The 18,362-nt window shown below is 46.1% G+C and overlaps 2 protein-coding genes across 3 annotated transcripts in view; one reads left to right on the forward strand and one right to left on the reverse strand.

Moving 5' to 3' along the window:
* The window catches only part of TDRD9 (tudor domain containing 9), a 112,095-nt gene that overhangs the window by 87,406 nt on the left and 6,327 nt on the right, over window positions 1-18,362 (reverse strand). The window contains exon 2 of the mRNA XM_083167662.1: window positions 600-679. Within this exon, the coding sequence (XP_083023788.1) occupies window positions 600-679 (80 nt within the window). The remainder of the gene's footprint in view (window positions 1-599; window positions 680-18,362) is intronic.
* Window positions 3,390-18,156, forward strand: RD3L (RD3 like). 2 transcript variants are annotated; one of them, XM_083166637.1, is made up of 4 exons: window positions 3,390-3,669; window positions 5,185-5,271; window positions 5,412-5,723; window positions 16,175-18,155. In XM_083166637.1, the coding sequence occupies exons 3-4, from the start codon at window positions 5,425-5,427 to the stop codon at window positions 16,464-16,466; spliced, it is 591 nt and encodes a 196-aa protein (XP_083022763.1). In that variant the 5' UTR covers window positions 3,390-3,669; window positions 5,185-5,271; window positions 5,412-5,424; the 3' UTR covers window positions 16,467-18,155. The 2 variants fall into 2 exon arrangements, with proteins under 2 accessions (XP_083022763.1, XP_083022764.1); XM_083166638.1 differs by lacking the exon at window positions 5,185-5,271 and having other exon boundaries at window positions 16,175-18,156.

Here is an 18,362-nt window from a genome sequence, read left to right on the forward strand (position 1 = left end):
CTCGTGTTGGGGCTTGGTTTTCCTCATATACGTGACTTACGGGTAGGTACAACTAGATTCTGACAAGACGCCCTGTTGCGTGTGCTTGTATTGCAATTGTATGGTATGGTGTTCAAGGTTTCCTGGTTCAACTTTTACTTTCCTTATGAAGCAAATCTGCCTTCAACCTGGTACTCTATGATCCGGCTTACAGAATATGTAAGTTTCACAATGTACTTTCTGTTCCCCTCCAGTGTATACCAGCACTTGTACCAGGGAACCCAGAGAGGGGCGCGATCAACTAAGTCCAAATCTCCTTGCGGGGGTCCTGGCGAATACCACCGGCACTGGGCCTTGGCGCGGTATAGTATCCACTATCCACCAGTGAGTTGTGACAGAGTATCAGAGTTTATTTACAAAAATACTGTATTCTGAACATCGGGATCCCAACCACGAGTGCAAAACTATCACTGTGCTCAAAAATACTACACAAATCTGAATTAATTCAGGTTATGAAATTACACAAAGTATAAAAATAAAAAAAATAAACTGGTTGTAAGAGGATCTTACCAAATGTGTTGATTATCGACGGCATACATTATAAGTGCTGAAACACGTACCCTGATCATTTTCGTACAACTGAAGTTCCTGCTCTTCCAGATGTCTGAACTCCTCAACATATGAGTTTATAGCATGTAACCTGGAGAGAGAAAACAGACATCCCCATGTTACAAGGAGAAGACTGGCACATCCAGAAACCATTCTGTTACAGGTTACACACAATATTAACAAAAATCAATACTGTAAGTGGACAAAGCAAACCAACTGAAGTAATTTACAGATTGTCTCCCTTTTCATCAAGAGATTATTACGTTCTACTGTGGAAATTAACTGTCTATTCGGCGTACGTCAAAGTGTCAGTGAACCGCTTCCAGGCCTTCTCTTTAATTACGCTTATTGATAAAGAGCAACTGTGACAACATGAACAGTCGGCTGTGCCCTTACACAGATCAAGGACTACACAACCAATATCAGAAGAGAAACACAAACCGTGCAGGACCCAAACATAGAACCACAAGGAGGAGGAAAGCAGGGTGGAAGGCACAGCTAGAGTGGACCTCAAAGGAGGAAAATGAGGAGGATGGGACAGGACCACGTAAAACAACGTAAAGGAACGCGGTACAACTGAGAAGCAGAAATGCGGAGTTTAAGAGGCAAAAATAAAAGATGGTGGCATAAAGCAGGATTAAGATATTGGCAAGAGGCACTTAGATATAAAATCATAGGAAATAACAGCACTATGAAATAAATGAGGGCTAATTAGACAGAGGATAATGTTGCAAATAAGCAAAGCAAACTGTATGTACATACATTGGTGGTCCTTATGGCACACCCACGGCCCAGGTTCTACGGCTATCCAGGTTTAGGTGTGCTCTGGGCCCGATTCAGACATCACAGCCTGAGCACTTATTGAGCGAATGCCCACAGATTGTATTGTGCAAGCACGAGATCTCCCTGCTATATAGTGTTTTCACTCTGGTGTGTAAGTATACATAGTATAGGAGGGGAAGGAGAGATGCGCAATGTGCTCTGCTCTCCTGCCTTCAGAAAGGAAGCGGTGGCGGAGGAGACAGACAGACAGACAACCAGCAGGGGGACACTGGACTCTCTTCCCTCAGAAATGAACATGGCCCCATTAGCGGAAAAAATGGGGGATGTGGCCTCGCAGGAGTACCACGATAGTAGGTCATGCACCCTAATTTCAGGCGCGCAAGGATGTCCCTTTTCCTCTGCTTCCAGTGTTGGGAGGTTTGGACATTGCAGTGTGTGGCATAGTGTGTCTGGGGCATTGTGGTATGTGGCATAATGTGTAAAGGGCATTTTTCAATTATTCAGAAGGGACAAAATTCACGATATTGGTAAAATAAAAAACTCAAAGTGTGTATGCCCCTTAAGAGACACACCCAAATGGGTCTCCTAAGGGGCATACACGTCTTAAATTGTAGAACTTTTCGTCAAATGCAACGTCACTAAAACCAAACTTCCTGCCTTTGGCTCCTACCATTACCATCTCATTCCACAGACAAAAATCGCCCTCTACTCTGTCCTGCAAGTTCAATATCAGCAGGTCATTCTTGACTTTGTTGTCCCTCTGCCAATCCCACAACTGATCTGGTGTTCCACCGCTTTCCATTAGTACATGCACCTTCAGCGCATGCAAACAGGCCCTCCTCAGTGATCATCACCCTGCATGAAAAATGCTACCGTCTTCAGGTTACATCAAAGTCCAGCTTTCCAAAACGTTCAACTAAATAAGCCCGTTCTTTATCTGAATGTACACACTCATTTATTCCAAAAAAAAAGTCACATGGTCTGAAACGAAGCATTGTGCCCTAATATCCCTCTGGTGACCAGCGCCATGTAACCTGTAGCGCAATGAGACTGTTCAGATGATCATCCAGACTGAAATAAACTGTTTACCGGGGTTGTTTTACCTTAATTTGGGACCAGTAGGTTCTTTCCCAAACAGCCACCACAGCTGTGCACAAATCTTGCATCCAAACTACTTTGAAATTGAATGTTTGGGTAGAGACCATTTACAGATTTTCCTATCGCTCCACTCCAGCGGCATGTGTAAGCCTTCAGCTGTGGTTCACTGTATTTTGAGACAAGTTGGGACAGTCCGCATGTACTGAAGATCGGCAGTTGTGCAGGATGCTGGAAGAAGTGCAATGTTTATATAAAAAGGGGCAATCATTTACACTGCAAAACCATGCCTTGTAAAAAGGATTGCCCCTTTAAAAACATCTGAGTTCGCCCGGAATCCCACACGGCTGCCGAACTTGGATTTCATTACATTCCACCCTTCGCCCAAGATAGGCAAATTTACACTAGCATTTAACATAATGGCTGGACAAAGATTTGTCCCACTTCAAAAACTTCAATACAAGTCACTAAAGCCCCTTTCTGACCACACATATTACCCGGTATTTTGCCGTTTTTTTAGTTTTAAAACGGTAATACTAATCTAAATGATAGTCTTTTATAATGATCTTGCCTTTATTTTGTAGATTTACACCCCCTCTTCCCCATAACATGTGGAATTTACAGTCCTGGAACACAAAGTAAGTCGGTGGCACACCGTCATGCTTTGAATCGGTCTTAAAATCTGCAAAGACAGTTCTGTCATTAGGCGCCCAGCTCCCTCAGACTTTCATGGTACCATATACAATGCAATGTGAAAAGCTTCCAGCTGATCATTATTAATGTTGACATCTGAATTTTTCCAGTGTATAATATCTGCTTTAACAACCGCCATGCGCGTCATGTGTTATGTTGTATGACATCTAGGGCACATTAACGCAGCTTCTGTTGGCCAACAATTCAGCATCTCTGGAGGGGGGGGGGGGGGATATAATACAAAACAAAAAGCCATGCAACAATGCAGAGAGAATTCCGAGCTGTAAAACCAGTAATCTCTGAAGGAAGTAAGGAGAGGAGCTGCTGTCTCCTAATGCCCGGGGTTCAGACTAATAAAAAGAGACTAGATAACTGAAACGGAAGGAAAAACAGGAGGGAGGAAAGGACTGCTTCAGCCTTTACAGCACAGACTATCGGCAGAACATGAAGTAGGGACTCTACATATAATACTAAATGGGACAAAGAGGAAACATTGGCAACACATTGATGGTAAGTTATTTTTCACAACTAATGTGTGTTGTGCTTGTCCACGACAATGTGTCATTGCAATCCCATGCCAGCTGTGATATCCCTCACAGACTGAGATTTATGTAGGTTAGTCCAATACATTATTCCCTGTGCTCTAACTATGCAATATTCACAGCCAGTGTATCCCTTACCCCTACAATACCCACAGCCAGTGCGCCCCTTACCCCTACAATACCCACAGCCAGTGTGCCCCTTACCCCTGCAACACCCACAGCCAGTGTGCCCCTTACCCCTGCAACACACACAGCCAGTGTGCCCCTTACCCCTGCAACACCCACAGCCAGTGTGTCCCTTACCCCTGCAACACCCACAGCCAGTGTGTCCCTTACCCCTGCAAACACAGTGTGTCCCTTACCCCTGCAGTACTCGCAGCCAGTGTGTCCCTTATCCCTGGCAATACTTGCAGCCACAGTGTGTCCCTTATCCCTTGCAGTACTCGCAGCCACAGTGTGTCCCTTATCCCTGCAATACTCGCAGCCACAGTGTGTCCCTTATCCCTGCAATACTCGCAGCCACAGTGTGTCCCTTATCCCTGCAGTACTCGCAGCCACAGTGTGTCCCTTATCCCTGCAATACTCGCAGCCACAGTGTGTCCCTTATCCCTGCAGTACTCGCAGCCACAGTGTGTCCCTTACCCCTGCAATACTCGCAGCCACAGTGTGTCCCTTATCCCTGCAATACTCGCAGCCACAGTGTGTCCCTTATCCCTGCAGTACTCGCAGCCACAGTGTGTCCCTTATCCCTGCAGTACTCGCAGCCACAGTGTGTCCCTTATCCCTGCAATACTCGCAGCCACAGTGTGTCCCTTACCCCTGCAATACTCGCAGCCACAGTGTGTCCCGTATCCCTGCAGTACTCGCAGCCACAGTGTGTCCCATATCCCTGCAGTACTCGCAGCCACAGTGTGTCCCTTTATCCCTGCAGTACTCGCAGCCACAGTGTGTCCCTTATCCCTGCAGTACTCGCAGCCACAGTGTGTCCCTTATCCCTGCAGTACTCGCAGCCACAGTGTCTCCCTTACCCCTGCAATACTTGCAGCCAGTGTGTCCCTTATCCTGGCAATACTTGCAGCCACAGTGTCTTACACACACACACACAGTCTAAAGCATAATGTCAATTTGGGTTGAATACGAAACAAAAACATATTGTTAGAATTCTCCAACAGGAGCTTGCAGCTATTTCTTTATTATTATTAGTGATGGGAGGGAATAAGGGGAGACTTCCGTTTTAGATTACCTATGGTGATGACAACTATGACAGACGTGCAGCTAGGCACAACAATGTCACGTGACATGCTGAACTTTAAGTGCAGGCACACTAGCCGATGTGGTTAGTACACAGACAGCCACTATACTGCTAGATGCCTGGAGAAGAGCTTCCATTGGTACTTCCATATCAGCGTGGCACCAGCAGGGCAGCAGTAGTGCGGGTACTGGGAGAGGAAAGCCTCTAATGAAACGCAATATATTTTTACAGGCATTATTTCAAGACGTGAAAGAACCTAGTCTTACAGGCAAGTGGAGCACAAGGAAACATTCAGCAGTTGAAATAAATTATTGCCAGGTAAATCATACCAAGCTTTTTATTGTGGCTTAGTTTTTGCAGAAAAAAAACTTGCATACTGTACCGCTTGTTTTACGCGCATTATAATTCCAGCATGTGAACATGTTGAAACCATTTCTAACTAAAAACACCCATTTCAGCTCAGACAAAAAGATGCCATTCTTTGGCTGGATCAAGTGGTCAAGAAGTGAATCCGAAAAGTCGACACAACACTCCGGCTCGGAGGTGGTGACTAAAACGTTGCTGAGGGAACTGCAGTGGCACCTGGGGGAGCGCGAGAGGTTACTGCATGAGATTGAGAACGAGCAGAAGGTCCAGAAGCCGGGAGTGGATTATAACTGGCTGAGAAATGATTACAGCTTGAAGCCAAGTATTCCGGTTACCGAGCAGAAACAACTGGAGGTGCTGTGCTCCCAGATTCAGCCCTGTCACACAGGGACCGTGCTCAGCAGGTACCGACTGCCCAATACTCAATGTTTATTATCTAAATCAGGCATGTCCAACGTTGGCCCTCCAGATGTTGTGAAACTACACATCCCAGCATGCTTTGCCACAGTTTTGCTATTAGAGAATGCTAAAACTATTGCAAAGCATGCTGGGATGTGTAGTTTCACAACATCTGGAGGGCCAACGTTGGACATGCCTGATCTAAATGATCAGCAGCTGGAATGAGGCAAAGTCTCTCTTTAGCTATATCCGGGTGCAGGGCCTTTTGGTATTAGGCATATACTTTGGGGCTTTGATTATATGTAGGTTTGTATATTGTTTCATTTGTCTACTTAATGCCCTGATCTAGGCCCTTATTCTGATCGGTGCGGCCGGAGCCGATTATGCGGCCAGGACCGTGCGTGCGAAACCCCGCCTTCCATATGGATCGCCAACTCCGTCCGTATGCGGTAAGAAGCTGTCCGAACGGACCGCACGTGTATTTTTCACGGAATACACCTCCTCCATCTAAGGGAACCTCCCCCATCATTCGATGGTCGCAGACCATCGAATGCAGGACCGAGTGCTCCACCAGCACCCGCAACCTCAGACCACACGGACATTTTTCCGTGCAAAAGCAGGGATCTGGGCGGGCAGCTGACATCCGGCGATGTCATATATCCGCCCCCTACACGTGCGTCACGGCCGCATTACCATACGTACGCCCAGCGTTTTCATGGGAACGCCCATGAAACGCGGGGCGTATGCATATGGTAATAAGCCCAAATAGCCCTTCACGCCCCTCTCCGGAGTGTTCACATATCATGCGGGATTTGGCCGTACGCCCCGCTCGCACATGCGCAGAGACGCCTCTGCACATGCGCAGACACAAAACATCGGCGGGCCGAACGCACGCGGATATATCCGCACCGATCAGAATAAGGGCCCTAGTCTTGGTTTCTTTTTTTTTTTTCAAATTTAACTTTTTATTGAAGTCACATATCAAAATAACCAGTGTAACATTGCAAGCGTTTCTTATGACTTTGATTTTTTCTGTTTTATGGGGAAATGGTACAGAACAAAGACAGGGGTGGGGAGGGAGGGGGGGTACGGTTACAGTTCCATATTACAAAAAAAAAAAAACATAGTGTGGAAGTACATTAATACAGTAAAGTGTTCGGAGTTAGAAAGTACATACATTGTTTAACTTCTACATTTCTAGTTTTGGTTATATTCCATCCAAGTCTGCCATACTTTAGTTGCTGAGGATGATGTCAATGAGTTAAAAGATGTGCCCGCTACTTCGAATTCAAAGTGAGATTGTACTGCCTCTTCTATCTCTTTAAGGCTAGGTATGGTAGTTGTCCTCCAGTTGCGGGCTAGGAGACGTTTAGTTGAAGCCAATATATGACTAACTACATACTTATCGGAGTATGAGGTTAAGTCTGGGAGGACGTGAAACAATGCAACCTTCGGCCGTGGGTCAATAGGGTAATGTAGTATATTGGCGACTAATCGGAATACTTTCCTCCAAAGGTCAGTTACTAGAGGGCAGGACCAAAATATGTGGTATATTGATCCCACTCCGCCACAGTTACGCCAGCATGACCGTGGGTTCGATGCGCTTATTTTGTGGAGAAGGGCGGGGGTCATATACATCCTATGTAATGGTTTAAAAAAATTGTTCTATATGGGATACACACTTAGACATTTTAAAGCACATCTGAAAGACGGACTGCCACTCCTCTTCTGACATAGTCAAACCCATATCTGTTTCCCATTTAATTTGAGATGAGAGTTTTGTATAATGTTGAGGAGTGACTAGAGAGGTGTACCATCTTGATATTGCACCTTTGCTGTTTGTCCTATGAAGTAGAACCCCTGTTGTACTGGGTATTGGCTTCAGGGCCTGAGAGGGTGGGGAGACAGCCTGTAGCCAGTGTCGCACCTGTAAGTATTTATAGAACTCTTTCCAGGGTATGGAATATTTTTCTTGAATTTGGGTAAAGGAAAGTATTGTTCCTGAATCTATTATATCATTCAGTGTGACTATATTGTTAGCTGTCCACAGGTCGAGGGACAAATCTGGGATCAGGCGTGCCAGTCCTCTCAGTGACAGTTCTAGCGTGGGTTGTGGCCCTTCTAGCATGCGGGACCTCAGCGTATTCCATGTTTTACATACCGCCTGAACTACTATAGAAGGTTGGGTAATTTGTTTTATTTCTGATGGAGGAAGCCATAGTAAATCCATGAGGGGGAACTGGGACACCAGACCTCTTTCCACTATAACCCAAGGTTTAGGTTTATCAGTTGTCATCCACGCCCCTATAGAGGATAGCAACGAGGCCCTTTGGTACGCTTGGAGGTCTGGGTACGCCAGGCCTCCATAGGATTTGGGTTGAGCCATTATCCTCCTTGCTAGCCTTGGTTTCTTGCCTTTCCAGATGTACGATGCAAATAGTTTGTTGAATTTAGCTAGTAGGGAGTCTGGCAGTAATATGGGAATTGTTCTAAATAGATATAGCAGTTTTGGGAGCAGCATCATTTTTAGCGCCGCTATGCGGCCCATCCATGATACGTGTTGCATCATCCATTCCTGTGTTAATTTTTTAAGGTTAGCTAGCAGGGGGAGATAATTACATGAAAGAATGTTTTGGGCTTTTGCCGGGACTTGTATGCCCAGGTATTTGATGCTATTTTCCTGCCATGCGTAGGAATATTTGGATTTAAGTTGGTCTAGCAAGGTAGGGGTGAAGTGGATCGGGAGGGCTTCTGTTTTGGAGCAATTTAGTTTATAAAAGGAAACCGATGCATACAGTATATTTGTAGGACTTTGTGTAGGTCGCGTAGGGAGGTTCTAGGATTTGTAATAGCCAACAACACATCATCCGCAAATAGGCAAATTTTCTGCGAGTGACCAAACAGTGAGGGGGCTGTTATTGTAGTTGTGGTCCTAATAGTTTCGGCCAGTGGTTCAATTGCTAAGGTAAACATCAAGGGGGAAAGGGGGCAGCCCTGGCGCGTGCCATTGGATATGGTGAATGCCGCGGAGAGCATTCCGTTTATGAAGACTTTAGCCGAAGGGTTTGAGTATAAGGCTAATATTGATGATAGGGCTCTATCCTTAATACCAAATTTAATCAGTACTGCCCGCAAATAGCCCCAATGCAAGCGGTCAAACGCCTTCTCCGCATCTAACGAGAGCAAGAGCAGCGGCTCAGGGGACACGGAGAAGGCGTCTAGGACATCGATCAGTCTTCTAGTGTTATCCGATGCTTGGCGACCACCCACAAACCCCACCTGATCGTGGCAGATGAGGGATGGGAGCAGCGGCGCAAGCCTGTTGGCAATGAGCTTTGCGTATATTTTTACGTCCGTGTTTAGAAGTGCAATGGGTCAAAAGTTGGCCAGGTGAGAGGGATTCTTCCCCGGTTTGAGGAATGCGACTATTCGCGCTTCTAACATTTCTGTTGGGAAGGACCCTGTTGCGGAGGCTTCCTCATATACTTTTTGCATTGGGTGGGAAAGTAAATTTTTGAAGGTTTTGTAAAATTTATTGGTGTAGCCGTCTGGGCCTGGTGCCTTTTCTAGTGGAAGGTCCGATATTGCTTTCTCAATTTCATCTATCGACCAGGGGCTCTCCAGGGAAAGAAGAGTGGCCCGGTCCAGGGAGGGTAGGGAGATCTTTTCTAAAAATGAGGTTATACTTTCTGTCGTGGGTTGGGGGGTTCCAGGGTCTTTTTTTAAATTGTACAGTGATGAATAATATTCAGCGAAGGCATTCGCAATTTCTGATGGATCCGTGACTTGAGCCTTTCAAGTTTACCACTCCCTTTACTCTCTCTTGTGCTACTTTGCCCCTAAGTTTTCGTGCTAATAGCTTACCGGCTTTATCACCTTGGACATAGAATTTTTGCTTCAATTTGAAGAGGTTTTTGTGCACCTCTTGCAGGGTAAGCACGTTCCATTCCTCCCTAGTTTTAAGTAACTCTTTATATATTGATTTGTCAGTGGGGGAGAGTTTAAGTTTGGATTCTAATTCAGCTAAACGGGTTTCTACATCTTTCATCAATTTATTTTGTTTGGTGCGGTGTCTAGCTGCTGCTTGTATAATTGACCCTCTAATCACGGCTTTCAGGGTACACCAGAAGTTAAAGGTATTTGTGTCTGTTGGATCATTTGTATCTAAGAATAGCTGCAGGTTTTTTTGTATAGCTTCTTTGACGTTTGGGATGTCTAGAAGGTAGTTGCCCAAGCGCCACTGTCTCGAGCCTGGATGGTAATGATTCAAGTCCCACCTAAGTGTCAAGGCAGAGTGATCAGACCAGGGTATGGGGATTATACTAGCTTTTTTGATCTGCTGGAGAGTCCATTTATCTGATAGGGCTAAGTCAATTCTGGAATAAGAATTATGCACCGGGGAGTAAAAGGTGTAGTCTCTGCACGAGGGGTTCTTGGCCCTCCAAATATCATATAGGGCATATTCATTTAAAATTTTCCTAAATTGGTTAGATTTATCTTTAGGGGTGGGTTTGGTTAGGGTTCGAAGTGGGGATGATTTATCCATGTGAGCGTCCAACACCTGGTTGAAATCACCTAGGAGCAATAGACTTCCCGAGCAGTTAGCCTGTAATACTGTGCAGAATTTTCGTATAAAGGGAATCTGTTTGGAATTGGGTACATATACATTCGCTATCGTGACTTGTTTATTTTCCAATTTACCATTTAGAATCAGGTAGCGACCCTCTGAGTCTGTTGTTTGTTTCTCTAATACGAATTTGCAGGCTGAGGATAGTAAGACCGCTACTCCTGCTTTTTTCTTAGGGCCATTGGAGGTGTAGGTAGTGGGAAATTTAAAGTTAGTGAACTGAGGTGCGGAGGAAGCCATAAAATGAGTTTCCTGGACCGCCACCACGTGTGCTTTCACCTTAGCGAAATGATGCAGTGCTAGTTTCCTTTTGTTCGGTGAGTTAAGACCCTTAACATTTAAAGATAAGACATTAACCATTTTTTAGTTGGACTTGATGGATGCTGTCATCTAGCTTGTGGTTTATTTGTCTGTGTAAAGTCGTGGGGATGGGCCACTCGATGGAATATAGTAGGGACCGTACCTTTGGATTAGGTGGGGGGGAAATACAGGGGTAGTACGGGGGGGTTTGAGAGTACCCGGTGGGTACTGCTAGACGGGGCCACCTTAGGGGGTGGCACATTTAGGAGGCGTGGATAGAGAATGCGCCTCTGTCATTCTCTGGTTGGTTAGATTGTATTGGATAAGATTAGTGCAAGTTGGTTTACTCAGAAACTTAAACAACTTTAGTATAACGTACTAATTATAGAACTTTAGTATAACATTCTTATAACGCTAATATTCCTGTGTAGCTTTCCTGGGTGGCTTTCCAGGTAACGCCATTGACTAGGAGCACATCAAAAGGAAACATAAATAAGAACATAAATAAGAAAAAGATATCTGCACCGTCAGCTCGCCTCATTCCATTACTAATCAATCGTGGGATGTGACAGTCGGGATATATCCCCGCATGCTCGTCGGGTGCAGGCCAACTGCGCAGATACCCTACACATCTTTTAAATGCAAACTGCCAAACTTTCAGCGTTTAAACATGGCTAAATTCAAAGGATATACTGTACACCGAAGTGCTCCCGGTTCATTTCACCGTAAGCCAGTCATTATTTAGTCTGGGGGGTTTTGAAGTTGCTGCTGCGATGCCATCTAGGTTCCATTTGACGAGAAGTTTTATGCCATCTTCTGGTGTCGTCACTACATCTGTAGAGCCGTTGCGCCGTATTATCAGCTTGGTGGGGAATCCCCATCTGTATTGAATCTCGGCTTTTTGTAGAGCTCTGGTTACTGGCAGAAATGTGCGTCGGTGGGCTATGGTAGTAGCCGATAGGTCTCCAAAGATTTGGAGGGGGCCCAGTATTGGTGACGCTAGGTCCTTGGATCTCGTAGCCAGCAGTATTTTTTCTTTGATATGGTAAAAGTGGAAACGCATGATAGTGTCCCTTGTCGCATCTTGCGGGGCCGATCTGGGTTTAGGGAGTCTATGTACGCGATCCAATAGTAAGTCTTGACTGCTTGCTTCTGGTAGTAACTGTTTGAATTTTTTCGTTACATAATCTTCTAGCTCTTGATTGGACACCGACTCCGGTATTCCCCTTATTTTGACATTATTTCGTCTTGATCGGTCCTCAAGTTCCCCTACTTTATTCCGTAAGGATGCCACTTCAGCTTGTAGCTCGTCGTGTGAGGTGAGTAGGTCGTTATGAGAGCCGACTATTTCCTCACATTTGGTCTCCAGATGATCCGTTCTTTGCCCAATATCATCGATTGATTGCTGGCAGGTCTGCAAGGCTGTTTTAAATTCTGCCGAAATGTCTGTCTTAAAGGAGGCAAGGAGTTGCTTCATTAGGCCCACCGTCAGGGGGGCATCATCTCCCATGTCCGAGGCGTCTGTCTGAGAGTGTCGATTAGGATCAAATGGGGTTAAAAGAGCCGAGAGTTGCTTTAGGTTTGCCGCCGCAGGTGGGGCTGACAATTTTGTGGTCGTCGGGGAGGCTTGAGCTTTGAAGAAACTCCCTTGTGGGGTGCTAGGAGCTTCTTTTTGGCGTTTAGCTGGCATACTAAGCTTTGGGGATCTCCTGGTGTAGGCAGTCGCTAAGTTGGTGCCTTCACGATCTTGTTCCCAGTGGGTGGTCGTTCTGTGCACAATCTTTGTTTTACATAATGACAGAGGCCAACTTGTATAATTACTTCATGATGATATTTTCAGCGTGTCTCAGAGAAAGTCTCGCGTGTATGTGAATGTGAACTGGGGCGACAGAGTTCACCGGTACCAATGTGGTTATCTTTTCTCCGTTTCCTGATAGTGGTATTGTGCGACGGGTAGATTGCTTTGACAGTGAAGATGTGACACTGGAGGCTAGAGCTCCTCACTGGGGATGTTATTTAACTTTCCTAACTCCAAATTTTTCTGGTGGTGCAATTGCTTTTTTGGTCCACTAGATGGAGCCCCAGGATCATATGTCTTCACTTTATTAAGCTGATGGGGTCTATGGGTGAGGCTTTATTGTGAGCTCTGAGACCTAGGGTTATGCTAGGTCCCTGCGATGTAGGGGGGACACTGGGTCACCTCTGACGTGCTTCCCCTTGCTTCTGAAGGTAATGGCAGGTGGGCTGTGAGCTGCGTTGGTAGCAGGGCTGTCACTGGCTGGGGGGAGATGTGGAGATGACGCTGGCAAGGTGATTTTTCTATTAGGCTGAGACGCCTCTCCGCTTTGTTAACTGTATTGTGCGGGGCTCAGCTGTGTTTATTCTGAGCGGTATCTCCGCTGTCTGGCTGGGGAGAGGGGATGCTGCAGTTCTCTGGCGGCACCTTACCTCTCTGTGCAGCGCGTCCTCAGCGCGCCTTCTGTAATGGCGGCCGCTGCTTCTGGACGGTGACCTGGTCTCTCTCCTGCAGCGCCCTCTCCGCCTCTCTGTTTACCCGCTGGTCGGCTGCCCCAGCCTCCTCTCACCGCTGTCCTAGTCGCCGCTGGTCGGATCAGATGGTGGGCGTCCGCGCGCTGCCGTCGGCTGTTCCAAAATTGAGGCCCCGGCTTCTAAGGTACACCAGGCCGCAACCCGCAGGAAGGCAGGAGGCCCTCCCCGGCTCCGCAACCGGTGTCCTAGTGCTGTCCGGTGGATAGGTAGGGCAGGTCCGGCTTTCTAGTGGGGGAATGGAGGGTATAAAGCTGGTAAAATTGTGGATTCAGACGGAGCTCTCTGAAAGCACGTCTGCTCGTTATGGCTGCTAGGCCACGCCCCCCCCTAGTCTTGGTTTCTGATTACATTGTTCTTTGGGTTGTGTTTTTATAAAATGTGACTCGATATATTTGCATCATTGTATTCACCTAGTACATGATTAATGTCAAAAGAATAAAAATGCAAAAAGTTAAACTCCAATTAAAAAGCATTTTTCTTTCTATCCCAAATCCCTGTAATACCACTATTTATACACTGCACAAATAACACGGGTCCAACCCGGGTCTCTGTGCAGTTGAAGGGGCAATTTGGAAAAACATGGATCCAGCAAGCCGCCATTCCAACCAGGGTTAAAAGAATAGTTTTAACCGGGTCGGACGCAGGTTGCTGGGCAGTGTAAACAGGTATTCTGGGTCGAGTGACCAGGGTCTCATTTACACTATAAGGAGGAGGTAAAGTCATCTCCAAGCGCTACCACCCCCCCCCCCCGTTGACACGCCGCCGATCTACCCGCCCCCGTGTGATGTCACAACACATGTTTATTACCGGGTCACAGAGGGGAGCTTCACCTCGCAAATGCTAGGTCGCTCCCGGGATGGACCTGTATACAAATGCAATGTAATCTAAACTCACTGCCGTAAGCCACCTCTCTGTCCATGCACCTATGGTATGAAACGGAGAAGAATAACCCCAGTACGTACCTCAGCAAAAAAAGAGTATTTTTCTTCTCCCTTGCATATTGTACTCAGGGCAGGATTAAAGGGGGGGGGGGGGGGGCGGCAAAGGAGGTCAGTACCTCTTGGCCCCCCTTTATCTAGGGGCCACCTGTGGTTAGTATGTATTTTTTAGAACATTTATTTTTTTAGCTAAAGGTTTTGTGCATGGGAGTGGTGTAGTGCTATCTGCCAATGATGCACAAAGTGTGCAGTGCATTACTGGGTGTTGACCAAGTCCCATGAGACTTTGCGCAAGAGGTCAGAGGCTGGGAGGCTTGTGCTGAGCTCTGCTTGGTGGAGCTCATATGCTTCTCAGCGCCATGGAGGACAGCAGCAGGAGCAGTCTCATCATGGGAGGGTTTTTAATTAGAGGCAGCGCTGAGCCTGTCAAAGGAAGAAATAGAGAGCGCTGAATGGTACCACCACCTTGTAGAATCACACCTCAATGACTAAAAAAAAAAAATTGTAATATGCAAAACATCAAGTGAAATCTTTTAAAGATTATAAAATCTTGACATCCATGTCTGTTTGTTCAGCTCAAAGTGGTGGTAGAGATCACACCACAGCATCCAAACCCTACGCGTTTCGTCTAACCAGACTTCATCAGGGGTTACACTGTATCTCTCTCCCCCGCCCCCCCCCCCACTCTGCAGTTACCCATTGATCAAGTTTATACTGCCTCTAATCTGTGTTGCAGTTTGCGGGCAGTATTGATAAGTGGTAGGGGGCCCCCCTGTCTAAAGTGACCCCGGGCCCCCCGAAGGTTTAATCCGGCTCTGCTCAGGGCTCATGGTAGCGCCAGGGCTATATACCTGTACTCCTATAGAGGAATTGGTTAGCTTTGATCTCAGTGTAACCCTTCCGGCTACATTATTGTCTGTGCAAAATCTTCCAAACTACACATGTACCTACAGCATGTAAATCAGGCAGAGAACTTTGTTTGCTGCACTTGTATAGGACCATGTGCTCCGCAGCTTGTGTCAATGTAGAATGGATTGATGACACAAGTACATACAGAAATCTATGCAGTAATAGTTCCCCTTAAGCAGATTGAGAGTAAATGGATCTGAACGACTTTCACAAGGGTGTGACAATCCCACTGCTTGTATAACTGGATGGCCCACATACCGACACTCCAGGCCTCACCAGGTCTAGGAGTTATGGAGCAACTATTTGATATCCTTAAGTCTCTGGACCAGGCGTAAAGCAGTCAGGAACGGGAAGATATTCCACCAGTGCCAATGCAATTATTAGCAAACTCCCTGTGGATATAAAATGCTGGGTACACACTGGGCAATATACGGTTAACGATATCACATGCCCAGTGTTAACAATGTGCACAGCTGGGTGTCATTTACAAACCCCAAACTGTTCGTACATGCAGCTCAATCTGACAATATCGCCAGCGACTGCATGTACAGGGGGTGGGGGGACATCATGAATGATATCTGTCAGTGTGTACGTGCTATAAAGTTCTCCCACGGCACCGTCAATATAGTTCACTATATTGCTGGCCGCGGTAATCATCCATTGCATTCCCAGCAAAAGTCACAATATATACTGTAGCAACAATATACTCAAACAAATCTGTTATTATAGGGCCATGGTACCAGGTTACAAATCTTGGACATAAGCACTTCTTTGGAAACACTATGCTAGTCTGGGCAGCGTGAGCAATGTGTGGCTGAGGGGCAGATTTATTAAGCTCAGTGAAGTGATAATGTGGCTGGTACTTTATCAGCGGCCAATCAGCTCCTAACTGTGAAGCTACAGGTTTGAAAATGACAGGAAGGAGCTGATTGGCCGGTGATCAAGACCAGACACTTTATCACTTCACCTAGCTTAATACATCCACCCCATAATCATTCTCCAGGATCCTGTCCATTTCCCCCCTGGTGTCATTCCTTTCGTTATTTGTTGACCCCTAAACCCCATCCCATTTGTTTCTTCCTCTTGAAAATAAATAGAACAATTCTAAAACTGGTTTTCTTTCCGTTGCCAGATTCCGGGAGGTTTTGGCCGAGAATGACGTGCTACCGTGGGAAATTGTATATATATTCAAACAAGTCCTGAAGGATTTCCTGAGTTCCATAGAGAGAGAGAACCAACAGGTGACGCTGCTGGACATGTGGAACGCAAACTGTCCCGTCAACTTCGCATCAGCCGGTGACGCAAACTCGCACAAAGAAGAGATCCCCACAGTGTCCAGTTATGTCGACAGGAACACTCAGAGCTTGTTCCCGACTTTCTCCCACCGGATTTGGAACCTGCCCTACTACTATCCATCGAGTTAGAGGGGGGGGGGGGGGGGGGGGGGAGGGTTCTCCTACATTAAACAAAATCACAGCGGTTAAGTACCGTTTGCTTCCCAACAGTGTAGGTTTCTTACCTGTGACTGCCATATGCATTTAAGATAACTATGCATAATTTATAGATAAAGGAAAAAACAATTACAAGCAATAATTTTTAGTAAGGTATTCTGGCTATTTTTATGAAAGATAGATTCTATACATTGTATGGCCCTATAGAGAAATTATTTTTTTATCATCACTAAATCAACCCATGCTATGTACATAGTATTGGAATTCTTGGCTTTTTATATAAGGGGGGGAGGGGTGTAACCAAATTAATGAGTAACCATAGAATGACTTTTCTTCTGTGCGGCCACATGCAAGTGGATGTGTAAGCATATGGATTCAGGGGGGGCGAATATACGCAACCTAGCGAGCAGGCCTGAATTACCCCTCAAGAGGAGCGGTAACAGCTCTAAGCTGCCATGTTACAGGCTATGGGCGAGATGCACTAAACAAAAAATGCAGTAAAAACCCAGTTTACCGCATTTTGATACGCAGCACGCCGGGTTTTCACCAGCAAGAGCTGGAAGTGTTCCCGCTAGGCTGTTTTAGCGAGGCGCTGTGCCCTGCCCGATTTTTAAAGTGCAAAATGCGCCCTGCCCCTCTGGCAGCGCCCCGCTAAAACAGCCTGCATTGTCCCCTCTGTTGTGACCGGGGAAGCCCGGCGTCGCTGTACTTAGCGATGCCCGGCACTTCCCCGGCAGTGTACAGCCGTCCGGGTGGCCAGGATGCGCCCCCTGTGCGTGACGTCGCCGGCCGGTCCCACCCCTTTGCGTGACGCCACCGGTCAGGCCCGCCCCTTTACGTGACGCAGCCGGCCGGGCCCGCCCCTTTTCGTCACGGAGTGGCCCAGGCACGCCTCTTTTGTGACGGCGGCGGCCCGGGCACGCCCCAAAACAGTGACGTCAAGATACGGACTATTCAATAACATCAGAACAACGACTACTAAAGCAAGATCTCATTCCTCTTGTAGAAGAGCTTGCAGTCAATTGCTCTTAGGACTATCCTTAAACCTCAGCTGTAGAACATTTCCCTGCAGTATAATGTGCGAAAGTACAGCCAATTGCCAGTTTCATAAGGAGAACTAATCATAATTTTTGGTTTTACATGTATTGAGATTCTTAAAAAAAAACAAAAAAAAAAAAAAACAACACAGGTCAATCCAGCGAATATAGGTTGTAAAAAGTTAACCATATACCTCAATTTAGCTATTGCAATTAAATTGATGTTTCATTTTTAAATTACATTGTAGCTTTTGAAAAGGAGGACCGATTTGTTTGTAATAATTTAGGCACGATTGGTGCGATTCCTGTAACAGTGACGCTCACAACTGGCAGAGCAACACTGACCCCTGCAGGCTTCATTAGCATTGTACCCAAGAAAACCGGCTTTAAAAATTATATATTTATACTATGTAAACATAATGTATTATTATAAAGAGGACTGTTTAATAGATATTTGTATATTAAAAATAACAGATCAATGGTATTAAAAAATAATAAAAAATAAACACTATAGACAGGCATAACAGTTGGACCACATTTCTCTTACAAATCTTAATTACAAAATTGACCCCTTTGCGGTCAAGGATTCTTACGCTGGCCATACACTAGGCCAAATTTTCTAGTTGGATGATTGGACTGAATATATGTTACAGTGGGGCAGATGTATGATGTGTCGTTATGGGGGAGAAGGGGTATCAGCGCACGTTATGTGCACTGATACCACTTCTCCCCCATGTATGATGCGGCCGGGATGCGGTAATGGACAGGGGCGCTATGCGCCCCTGTCCATATCGGCGCTGCTATCAAAATGATAGCAGGCCGAATGTATGAA

This window comes from Crinia signifera, chromosome 12 (genome assembly GCF_055691185.1).
Source record: "Crinia signifera chromosome 12, ASM5569118v1, whole genome shotgun sequence".
Taxonomy (NCBI): domain Eukaryota; kingdom Metazoa; phylum Chordata; class Amphibia; order Anura; family Myobatrachidae; genus Crinia; species Crinia signifera.

Coding starts and splice junctions, on each gene's coding strand:
- RD3L (XM_083166638.1), top strand. CDS start 5,425: ATGCCATTCTTTGGCTGGATCAAGTGGTCAAGAAGTGAATCCGAAAAG. Junction 5,724..16,174: donor ACAGGGACCGTGCTCAGCAG/GTACCGACTGCC, acceptor TTCCGTTGCCAG/ATTCCGGGAGGTTTTGGCCG.